The sequence below is a fragment of the Lampetra fluviatilis genome, chromosome 15 (genome assembly GCF_964198595.1).
Source record: "Lampetra fluviatilis chromosome 15, kcLamFluv1.1, whole genome shotgun sequence".
In the NCBI taxonomy this organism is placed as follows: domain Eukaryota; kingdom Metazoa; phylum Chordata; class Hyperoartia; order Petromyzontiformes; family Petromyzontidae; genus Lampetra; species Lampetra fluviatilis.
The window spans coordinates 9,416,929-9,429,783 of NC_136289.1; the positions used below are offsets into that span (position 1 = coordinate 9,416,929).

General features: G+C 40.1%; 1 protein-coding gene across 2 annotated transcripts in view; it reads left to right on the top strand.

The window, feature by feature from the left end:
• Nucleotides 1-12,855, top strand: part of KIF3A (kinesin family member 3A) — a 52,919-nt gene that overhangs the window by 15,771 nt on the left and 24,293 nt on the right. The window contains exons 9-12 of one of the 2 annotated variants that reach the window (XM_078863168.1): nt 1,243-1,341; nt 2,851-2,931; nt 7,400-7,556; nt 11,659-11,839. In XM_078863168.1, coding sequence (XP_078719294.1) covers nt 1,243-1,341; nt 2,851-2,931; nt 7,400-7,556; nt 11,659-11,839 — 518 coding nt within the window. The remainder of the gene's footprint in view (nt 1-1,242; nt 1,342-2,850; nt 2,932-7,399; nt 7,557-11,658; nt 11,840-12,855) is intronic. The other variant, XM_078863169.1, reaches the window with a different exon arrangement.

The window sequence follows — 12,855 nt, forward strand, 5'->3', positions numbered from 1 at the left end:
CATTCAGATGCCAAACGATAGTTTTAGAAATGTAGCTCACGTGTTATTCATATAGAGTATCATTGCAATTCTTTTGTTTTCAAAATACACGACTGGCATGTATACAAGACATTTTATAAAACTTAGGCAGGGCTCATTGTCCAAAGCATACAGCTGTCTTCAGAGATGGTGCTTGCTTCATTTCCATATAAAAAGAATGTGTAATTACTTTTCTGCGGCAATTACGTTTCATAGGAAAGCGCAGCATGCAACACAAATAAGATATGAAGCTGCCTGCAAACCACACGTATTGTATTAAGCCGACCACCTTTTTCACTACCATGCTAATGTTAATATATTGCGCTTATATTATGATCGGCAATATTTTAGGGTAAAAGAGGTTTCAAACGTGTATATGCATTTCTAGATATTTGCCTTTTCATACTAATGGTATAATGTTCAGCCTTTTGTCAAACCCTGCCTGAATAAAGGCCTCCCCCACACTCTGTAAGTTAACAGGATCGTTTGGCCATTCTTCACCACACTTGTCAGTGCCTGTTGGTAAATGGATAGCTAAGACCAGTTTAGATGTTAGCCATGGCTGGGAATCGAACCACTGGGTTCACAGCGTGATGCGCAAACCGCTGTGCGAACACTGCCCAATATTTGCCTTTAGCTATTTTTACAAGCAGATTTATGAAAATATTGGCGTTAAGTCATTGAGTTAGGACTTAGAAAAACAATTGAAGATGCCTTCATACACAAGACCCATAGCACATGAGTTTTAACAAAAAAATCAATACCAAAAAACAAAGCAGAGATAAATACTAATGGGTGCCAATTAGTAAATGTAAATATATAGGCATCAACTGTACCAGATTTACAGCGGTGGTTATACATTTTTAGCCCTTTTGTCAATTTCTTACACTGTAATTTTTTTTTTTTATCCACAATTCACCATCCTGGTCATTGTGGGATTGTCGGGGTGGGGGTTCGTGGGGGGCACGGGGTTTGCGCGCCCAGGAGCAGTTCATATATCATGCACCACTAATTTTAGGGATGGCCGGTAACCAAACTCAAAATCGTCAGGTTCACGGCACGCCAACCACTTTTCCTCCACTTCAAGATACATTTGAGAGTAAAACTTTCATTTGTTGTACAGCTGCTTTTTTCCCGAGTAAAGAGGCTGCATCTCACTCCCTCTATTACCCCTGCTTTTCCATTGTCTTCTAAAGCTGAAAAGGCCTCTTCTTTCTGCTGCAGGAGAGGAGGTGTCGGGGTCAGAGTTCAGCGGATCAGATGACGATGAGAAAGAAGGAACGGAAGGGGGCGACGGCAACGAAAAGCGAAGGAAGAGACGAGGTAAAGCGTGACCCCTCCAACGATTCTGACTTTAGTCATGCCTTGGGACAACGGCAGCCATATCGGGGTGCTGTTTTAACAGCAGGGTTCTGGCGTGTTTTGTGTGTGTATATATTTGTAAGCTGCATTCCGAGTGGCAATCTTATCACAATATTGAGCAGCCTAGAAGTTCAGTCAACCAAGCCAGCAGGGACAAATTTCATTTTTTTACAGCGCAAGCATCTGCTGCGATGAATTCAGTATGTATCGTTTGCTAGTACTCTTGATGCAGAATGACACCCAGTATTGCTTGCCAGTATGTAAATGTTAGTTTAATTAGCCAACGTAAGAATCTCTATTAAGATCTCTTAATATTATGAGCCACACATTCATTACAAGACATGTACATACATGATTTTACATTACCTATATGCGGGCAAACACAACTTTGCTAAGTATACATATATAAGTACCTACGTGCATTTACATTAAAACTTATATTGTCATTTTATATAACAATCGTCCATTAAAAATTACCACTCAGAAAATCTAGATTGATAAAAAAATCACAGGTTCGGCGACTCAAAAAAAAACCCGGGTAATGTGATCAGATTAAATATTACGTTAAACTTTGGATCCTTTCCTTTCAGGGGTCTAATTCACCGTGTGCACCAAAGCAAATCTTTGGAGCACTCATTATTGAAATCCTCCTCTGGTGTAAATTGACGCCTGGCAGATACTCGATTGGATCAATCCCCTCGTTACGGCAGAGTCACTCGCAGCCTGTGGCTGTTATTGGGCTGGACTAAATTTGGTCCACTGATTAAATCTTGCCCCAGGCAAAGCTAGGAGGATGCTTGGGGCCAAGAAATCCTAATGTATTCTTGGCCACAAACCAATTTAGTCAAAGTTGAACCCAATGTGTAGAAGAGGGAATTTTTTCTCCCTCTACGCTTATCCACAAGCTTTATAAGTTTCGATTCAAAGCTAATGAAGCTTAAGAGAGTACTTACGGGCATATTTATCTGAAGATATCACCTACAAGTTAATAGCAATCTGTTGCGTGACTGGTATAATTGCAGTCTTTGAAGTGTATAAAAAATAAAAAATAAACTACATCAATTAGCTTATTACTGGATTTAGAAAGCATTTACCCTAATGTTCCTAAACCAAAGGTAGGTATTCCCTATTCCTTTTCTAACACTAATTAGTGTTCCAAAAATGTCACCGTTGGCACAATTCTGTTCAAATTTGCCCTCCTCTGTAGTGCTCTTTGTTTTTCGTCATGTTTACGCAAATCCGAGAAAGGGCTCGACAAGTAATTTTGTGGTTGCACATCAAAGCGCACGTCACCCGCTGCCCAAATGAGCACCAACTTTTAAGCAGGCGTCGCGGCGTGCCGTGCAAGCGCGCCGTCACCGCCGCATCATTAGCGTCCCTTTACGTGGCGGCAGTAACTACTTACTGTGCCTCCACCTGCCCTCGTGTGAACCCCCCTGGCGCATCTGAACCCCCCTCCTCTCTTCGCAGGCAGCACCAGCAGCAGTAGTAGTGACAGTTCCACCTGCTCTGTCAAAGAGAAACCCATGGACAAACCACACTCATGTGGCTGTGAGTGTGTCCCAATGTTGATTTCCCATGCCCTGCTCTCTCGCCGCCGCCTCTTGCTGTCCCTCCCATTTGCGCTGGTGACAAATTCTTAACAGTCTATCCTCAGGCCCTCTGTTCTCGGAATTGCGCTGTGACCATGGGCAGGTGCTTCAAAAATGCTCGGCTCTTCTGTCAAGCGGGAAGCACGCCTGCTTATCATTTGCATAGTATAGCATTGTTCACAAACAGAGTGGGAGAAATTACGAAGATTTTGACAGTCAGATGTCAAGACTGAATAATCACATAAAAGTTTCTTGAAGAATTATTTAAACAGATCATTAGGGCCAGTCTTCACATCTATAAAGTATTTTACCAGCTTGAAGCCATCTCATTTTTAATTCTTTCTTGTTAATTTTATGGTGCAATTGCAAATTCAGCAGCACTTTTCAGACACTGCAGTTTACGATAAGCCACATTCTCAAGTTGCAGCCATAATGCAATAACCGTCATCATTTATCTCACATCACAGCCAAGATTATTGCCAAGTTGTTTCTCATGCACAGTTAATCCTGATCAAGAGTAATGCCACTTTCTATTTGCGATTCTGGGGTCTTTATCAAAGCAAAGGCTGCATTTTAGCATGGGCTTCTATGGCAAGCTGTTGTATTTGCCTGAAGTTGAGATGCGCCTTATTTCCATATCAACCAAACTGCCGATGGCTAAAATATTTCATTTGCTGGCTGTCATCTTTCTGGCTGAAAAGGTGGGAGAATGTGGTGGGGGGGGGGGACTCTCCACGAACCTGTGTAATGTTATAGAAATGTGTTTAAATTTGTCATGTAAATATAAATAAGTACTCCTGCATCTGTAAATTTAAAAGATTGAACAAAACGTTTGCTTAGTTTCGCAACTGTGAAACTTTTACGTATTTTTTTTGACATTGAACACACTCTGTGCTGCTGATGCATCACATTGAGAAATAAATAAAAATAACGACAACAACACGTGCACTCAAAAACAGAAAAATCTCATTAAAAGTCTGTCATGGGATTGCTTTGTTTTAAAGCAGTGACTGCCCCGTGCAGCAAAGCCCCCTCACCCCCTCTGCCCATCATGCTCGCCCCCACGCACGCACGCGCACGCACACACGCGCTGGCGCATGCACGCGCGCACACGCTCACAGCCCCCACACGCGCACGGCTGTCTGCGGCTGACTGTGACGAGATGTGACTGGAGAGCGTAGGAGCTGCGCAGTGCTTTGTTCTTTCCACGCTTTTAAGAGAGGCACGGGGGAAGCAGCCTGCTTCCCGGTGGGAGCACCTCACGGCCAGAGGAGCTGCCCCCAAACCATCCTTCGCTTTCTTTTCCCTCCCCCCAGGTCCCCTTTCCTGTGTGCCTGGAAGGGATTTGTCCACTTAAGCTGTGCTTGCCATGCGCTAAAAAACAACCTCCCTCTAGCAGAAATGCACTTTTCGTTTATTTCCGGGCCCTCTCCACCCCGCCCAAAGTTTTAGCACTTTGACGCTTTAGCAAGTGGCCTGCTCTATATAAGTTAGTGTTGTCCTGAGCCACTTTTCGCTGGTTGCAATTCCCCTGGGATGATAGACCACAGTCAAATAGAATGCGCTTACAACGAATAATATTAACGCAATTCAGCATATTACTTTGTCGGGGGGAAAAAAGTACGAAACTGACATGTTGCATTATAAAACGCACTGAATATTTAATAAAGTAATAATTCAAATGTATATAACTTTATGGTTAATGCTCAGTAAAAATAAAAGCATAAGCACAAATATATAAAAGTGCGGGTCAAACTTAGTTTAATTCCAGCTCTTTTTATGGTCCTGGCATTGGAAACTCCGTAGCGTAATAATCATCATTGGTTGAACACATATTCCCAATGTCACCAAATTCACACAGGCAATAAAAATTTTCCAAGCACTATACCACCATAATGACGAGCTGGAACAGGATTAAAAATGAACATGTATTTACTTACCAAAAATATATGTGCTTAGTTTAAATAAAATGACAATTAAATGAGATTTCACTTTCAAAGAAATCGTGCTGTTTGAGAACATTGTAGGCCTGTAATTATTAACCATTGAAGTAACGTTTTAGCATAGTGGGTGAGGATAGGGGCGGTGTTACGTATGGTGCGAAAGATGTTCAACATACATACTGGACATCGATAAAAAAAGAGCTTCATAGCTCATCGGATTCCTGCAGGATAAATAGAGATTCTGATGATAGTTGAGCTTACGAAGGATATCCCATTTTAATGTTGGTTGTAAGGTAATACAAGAAAATGGGTGGAAATAAGCGAAAGTGCTTTCTTACAAGCAACTTAAAGTGCAGTGTGCTTCGAGAGCAGGTCACTACCATGCTGTTGCAAGCTCGTGTCCATCTCTTGCTGCGACTGACGAGAAACCCCCGATACTTCTCCAGCTGTTTTCTTTGCAGGCTGTTACATTCTTCAGATGCGTTTCCACAGGTGAACACGTTCATGCTAGCTGGGGGCCTTCAGCTGGCTTGAAACGATTTTTATTGGGGCAAAGCAGTGAAATGGTGGAAGGTAAAACTTTTGCTGTTTATTGTCTGCCTCCGATCTCTTTCACTGCATGGCCATGCCGTTGTCAGAACAAGCTAATGTACTCGTGCTGTCATTTTAGAGTAATGTTAGGCACTTAAAAAAAATAAAAACAAATGTAATCACTTTCTTTCCTTGCTCTTTTCACGCTGCCTTCCGGCTATAAAATTCTGTACAAGACCAAACAGGTTTGTGTTTCAACTTTCTCAGCGCCCAGCATATTAAATGGCTTTGTATATGCATCCTATCATGTCCATGTAAATGTAGAGCAGCTTTTTTCTAAACAATATAGTCAAAATCTAGTCATTAGCGCACATTTATCGCTTAAAACTTTTAATTGGCGAGTGTCTAAAGAGTTTGTACTTCTGAAGAACCGCTCCTATAACGATATATCTTTAGGATAAAAGAGCCATTCCAATTTGCCTCATTCCTTCCCACATCTCGATTTCTGAATGCATAAACTGTTTAAATCTTAACAATTTTTTTTTACCTTCAATGTTTTTTTTTAGTTTTTTGCACTGATACTGTTAGAACTAACAATTAGTCACATGATTTGAAGACAATAGTGAAGAGTTGGAAAAATGCATATCACTGAACTAGGTTCTGGTTGTATATGCTTACAATGAATTGAGATTTAAAAAAATGTAGAGTTTTGTGTTTTCAATGGATTTTCAAATTGTTTAGGAGCTAATTGATCACTTGTCTGCCTTCACTAGACAGTTAAGAAAAAACCATGTCAGCTATAATTGTTTCAGGTTGGACATTTTATCATTACATATTATTTTAAAGTGTGATATTCAGAAGTGTGGCACAAAACCCCACATGACTCTTATGTAATGAAAATAAATGTTAAACAGCCCAGTAGTATTATTACAAATGCTTAGCCAGTAGTTCCACAGTGCAGCAAATGACAAATCTACTCAATGAAAAAAGTAAGTCCATGAAAATTTCAGAGTGAAATACATTACTATAAAAATATAAATTTGTAGGCCTGTGGGCATTCTGGCCAAGTGCTACAATTAATGATTTTTTTTGGCAGTGTTTTATAACCACGTATAGAAAAAGGCACACTGGCAAATTGAATTGTCATTTGATAGTTGAGGACAGGCACTTACTGGCTCCTAGTGGCTTTTCCTAAGCACTGCTGTTGGAGTGCAAAATTACAAATCTTGAAACAGCCTGGGCACAATGCCCATCATCATAAGCCTTTATAAGTATTGCACTAATGTAGGTTGGTGAACAAAAAAAAAAATCTAAAATATTGACGAGCACTTTATGAAGTTTAGGACATTTTTCCTCAAGTAAAATCTTTGCCCAGTATGATTTTACTAAAAGCTGTTGTACATTTTTATTTAACACAAGGTATGCATAAATCAGGGAAATTCATTTGTACTTTCATTACTGTCAATCTTGGCACACACGCACACGCATGATTATGCTCAAATATACATATTTACCCTTTACAGGAATATATTGCTAGGTTGATATTTTCAAATTAGCACTGAATGGTATTCTTAGTTAAATGTTCTTTAAATGAACTGATTTATTAATTCTATGCCTTTACACTGCAAATAGCCTTCATGACATTAAGAAGAAATTATTTCCAGCCTACTCTCTAGGGCACACAATACCCATTGGGAGCAATTATTGCAGTTGGAATAAGGTATGCACCGAGGTTCTGCTGGGAAGCATTCTTTTATTAATTTAATTTTCATAACGTAAAAAAAGCGCAATTTGCCTTATTCTTCATCCTGCTTCAGCAATGCGATGTTGGCAGCAATAAGCCTTCCACCCACTTTTTGTCCATGGACAGCATGCAAAAATATTTTAAAAATTGTTTACACACATTATTATGTCCTCTGTGCATGTGCACGTGTGTGTGCATGTACTGACTAGGCAAAAAGAAGATTCCGGTTGAGAAGCTAGCAGAGATGCAAGCGAAGATTGAGGAGGAGAGGAAGGCTCTGGAGGCACAGCTGGACATGGAGGAAGAGGAGAGAGACAAGGCTCGAGCTGAGCTGGAGCGACGAGAGAACGACCTACTCAAGGCGCAGTAAGTCCTTCCGTTTCCACAATCATCGTGAATAATATTGATGCCGGGCAGAGCTACAGAACATATTCTTTTGCAGTGAAGGTGAATCGAAATGGTACTCTGGGAATTATCTTTGCAGAGAGAGAAAGCCGGCCTGACAATAGCTCATATAAATATGTCAACCACAAGGTGGCATCGTCTTCCAGTGCAAGCAATGGCGAGAACCAATACAGAATTGACCCATCTCACACAAATGCTAAAATAGTCTTCAGATATACTTTCAATTCAGTATTTTCGTGAAGCTTTGTTTAAAAAATTCTAAACACTAACGGGCACAATATGAATTTTTAAGAATTTTTTGCTGGCCCTCTTCGTGAATCAAGTTGTATGAAGAAAAAAAATCAATTTTAGAAAATACCCTGGAGCAGAAATGAGGCATCATCAAATTCCATCAAAAGTTCATCGCCTCCTGCTCACACAAAACAATACCATAATTTTTTTCTTTTTTCTTTTAAACCAAAAACAAAATTGGCACTGAACCCCTTAAGGAATCAACAGCGTACGAGACTCGACATAAAACTTTCTCAGAATAATAACAAGTCCACTATTCCTGCTGGGTGAATATAGCTGTGCTTGCTCACAAAGATTGTACGATTCTTCTTGGGATCTCTGGAGGGAACTTTAGGGCTTTCACACAGAAACACACGTCGAGAATCAAGGCATTTCCCATGGCAGAGTGCACGTACATTTTCTCACAGGAACATTCCCTTAAGAAAAGAGAGATGTCTTGTTTTATAAGCACAAAGGCAAGATTGTGGAAGTGTAAAGATCCATTCACAAGGTGCCACCATCGCAGGAGATTAGACATTTTCCCCATTTTTTCTTCTCATTTTAAACCTGTACATTTTTTTTCGCGTGATATCATGGAATTTATTGTTTTGTTTTTCTGTATGACCTGCATATCTATGGCCATAAGCCACACCCAAGTAATTTCCTATACGTTCGTGAATTCCGTTCGGTATATACACAGCTGGGGTTTCCCAAAGTATTACCATACCTCATTGTTTATTTATACATTAATGAATGCGTTAGGTTAAAAGATTGGCATACCTGATACAAACCTCTTGTTTGGTTTCCTGCCTTTCAAAACAGCTGAACAAATTGCATAAGAGTTTTTCATTTTGTTTACTTGCCTATTAAGTTGAAACATTTCATCCTACCTTTCCATTCCCATCTAGCACGTCTTCCAAACATATCAACCCCTGTTTATCATGAGGCCAACATTACTGTGACTTTTATTTTGGCATCATAAGAGTGTTTACATTGTCTTGAAGATCCAACAGTGGTGAGATCATTACTGATGATGACACTGTATAAACATAGGTTAAGCCAAAACTAGAACCATTGGGCCCTTTTTACTTATTGCTGTAATACCCTGACATCTACTTTGAGTTTTCGGGTTCATATATATACATATATATGAGGCTTATAATGCCTTTAGTGATGTCTCATTTTTGTACTCAAACAATAAACTGCTTTTACTTGAATTCTGCAAAATGCTCCATCTGAGACTCAAAGGAGCACATTTACAGCGTTCATTACATGTTTACGCTTTGAAAAGGTAACTCAAGTGTGCTTATGTACTGCATGATATGTTGACACATACATTGCTTAAGTTTAGGGGGAAAAACAAAAAAACACGCACACACCAGGTCTGTTACTGCATAAGGGTCGCAATGAGGGAAGGGAGATGTATTAATTTTACTAATCATGGTAGTGACACATTGGTCAAACATGGGGCTGCTGCTTTCCATCTGCCAGGGAATGCAAGGCATTTTATTTCCTGCAGAGAGGAGCCTTTTACTTGAGGCTGAGTAAGCACACAGAGGATGGCACACATGGGGGCCCTTTTTCCTGGCTCCATGGTGTGCATTAAATTTTTGGCGTAAACAGCTCGGGGTGTGAATACTAGGTTCCCATTTACGAGGGGAAACAAATATCATAACTTAATCAAATAAAATGCACACTTCATTAGGGATGACATATATAATTTTGGCACTGCATTTTCTCACATTTGTGTGAAAACTTTTCACCACACCAAGTGACAACTTGGAAATCATCAATCAGAATTAATGAAAATATATATGTGAAGATGAAAGGCCACATCAGTCCCTTTGAACAATCCTTTTGTGCAACCAATGCTCTACTCGGCATGTGGTAACTTTGATATTATCCCAGTAGAAATAAAAGCTTGTATACACAAAGCAGTCCAGAGACAAATCTCTGCAGCATTAAGAGTACCTCATCAAATCGAACGATACAGTATATCACATCAAGGTGTAAACAGGCTTGCGACCTTACTTTGAAAATATTACATTAAACATTTACTCCTTTAGTGAAAGTATTCACCCTCAATTGGTGTTCCTTTTGTGGACCTGCAATGTTTTAAGTTGTTCGACACCTAAAAGAGTTAGAAGATAATAAAACCAATGTTGCCTATTTTTCTTAACGTATAAGCAGTTATATTTTTTGGGTCTTTCGGTAATGTCACGTAGATAGGTTGAAAGAAAATAACAAAAAACTACGACGTTTCGATCACAACACAAGCGATCGTCATTCTCCGTTTCGATCACAACGTCGTAGTTTTTTGTTATTTTCTTTGAACCTATCTACGTGACTTTACCGAAAGACCCAAAGAATATAAATTCCTGCAGTCACGAAAGCTTTAAGTCAAGGTATAAGCAGTTGTCCAAAAACTATTAGACGAAAGCATCCCCACACTTTCCATCTGACGGTCCTGCAACATTACCATTCATCTCCTGCGCACGAGCTGAACTCACCCCCCTCTCTCTCTCTGCGGTAGTCATGTTATCGGGATTGTTCTCTCCATTGTCTGCCATCTGTACTCGACTATGCCGTTGGCTGTCATCCATTCTAGCAATACATCTTTGCTAAATACACTTTCTTATGTGATATGTTGATTACCTGCTCCTTTTGAAAGATAATTTTCTTCATTGTTCCAATCACAACATGTATGTTTATTTTTTGCATTGGGATTTGAATGACTTCCACAGTAATAAAATATCACTGTACTGGATTTTTGTTCAACATACATTTCCACCTGTGACATGTATTTGTTATGTTTAAGCCATTATCCCTACCTGCAAAAAACCTACCTGAACGTTTGTAGAGTTTAGTGATTCCTCAAAAAAACAATCAATTTCAATGAAGCAGGAATTCACATTCATGGTTCGTTGAAATTGAACCAGGAATTTTAAATAAATTCAATAGAAAATAATCTATTGCTCATGGTGTACAGTGCAGTCTCCAACCATTATTCACCCTATCTCTCTAGCCTCTGTTTATGTGCCATAAAGAAGGGCCCTTGCCCAAATGTCACCTATAATATATTTTTCCTTTTAAGGCCACTGTTATTGACGAATGTGTTGAGTTTTTTGTAATTCGCATAATGAGCTGCACTGAAACAGGAGTGGAATGCATCACCAAACCACAACTGCGACCCAACAGCTGTGCCAGCCTCTATATATCTCCAATGCACAAACAGTGAAGAGCTATACTTGGCTGTTCCAGGTGGCCACATGTCTAAATGGTGTAGGTCTTCAAACTGAAGTTGTGTGCACATACCCCAGCACCTCTGTTCTAATATGTCCACGCTTAAATATTCTCACTTGGACTATTTTCTTTAATCTTTCACGACAATTAATAGTTATAACTCAAGTGCTCACAATTATATAAAAACAAAAACACCAATTCAATGCAATATATATACGTAGAACAGGTTACATGTTGCATGCTTTGTTAAATGTAGCTAGCAATTAATGTATGATAAAATAAACAACATTTATATTTTTTAAAAATCTCCATAATACACATGAACCATTTGGGTTATACATATACAAATATTTCCTCCGTGCATATTGCAGGTTTTAATTAAAACATGTTATAAGCTGGTACGGTGCTGGGCAAGGGGAGGGATTGCAGTGAGGGGGGGGGGCAGAAGGCTGGAGGTCGTGAGCCATGAGATTAGGCTTCCATTAAGCCATCACGACGAACTGCCAATGTGGAAAGGCTGCAGAGTACACTCACGATGCTGTGTGTTTAGGCAGGAGCACCAGGCCCTGCAGGAGAAGCTGGCAGCCCTGGAGAAGAAGGTCATCGTGGGTGGAGTGGACCTGCTCGCCAAGGCAGAGGAGCAGGAGAGGCTCCTGGAGGAGTCCAACATGGAGCTGGAGGAACGGCGCAAGCGCGCAGAGAAACTTCGGCGAGAGCTCGAAGAAAAAGAGGCAAGGAGAACCCATTTGTGGGCAATTCCACGCATTCCTTGGGCCACTCTAAATTAAAGTCTTTTCATACTCTTAGTTTTTTCGGTAAAGTCACTTAGGTAAAAAATGAAATTTAAATTAATCAAAAATAAAATAATAAAAATCACGACGTTTCGGAGACAACACAAGTCTCCATCATTAGGTGGGACCGTCACAGCCAGATTTGCCGTATCAAATAAAATAATAAAAATCACGACGTTTCGGAGGCAACACAAGTCTCCGTCATCAGGTGGGACCGTCACAGCCAGATTTTCTATATCAAGTGAGCAAATCTGGCTGTGACGGTCCCACCTGATGACGGAGACTTGTGTTGCCTCCGAAACGTCGTGATTTTTATTATTTTATTTTTATTCATTTAAATTTAAATTTTTTACCCACGTGACTTTACCGAAAAAACTAAGAGTATGAATCCTTGCAGTCACGAAAGCTTCAAATCTAGAATTAAAGTATTTTCATTTTACCAGCGAAGGCCCACTGAGATATATAGCTCTTTTTCAGAAGCGACCTGGCCACATATGACAGCTCAACGAAGTGGCTTATCATGTGGACATTTATAGGAGCCAAATACTCTAAACGCATGTTGATTCTAAATGTGGAGGGAAAAACCGGTGGACCTGGGGAAAAATCCACGCCGCCACGGGGAGAACATGCAAACTTCAAATATACAGCTGTCGGATTCGGGATTGAACCCACGACCTCCTGTATACCAGGCAAGGGAGATAACATCTCACCACTGCAGCGCCCACTCCACTGCAAGGAGGCCATGTCTAATCTATATTGCCAGTATTTGGGCTTGTGCATTATCTGCCCTTGATGTACCAGGCTCATTAGTGGTTTGGGTGCCCCGGATTATACTTTTTCTTAACGAGACCCCATTATTTACATGAAAACCCATTTTTCCTATTTACAGCTTATAATGTTATTTATTATTCTTTCTACATGCTATTAAAGGTAATAAAACACACCACTGGAGCCAC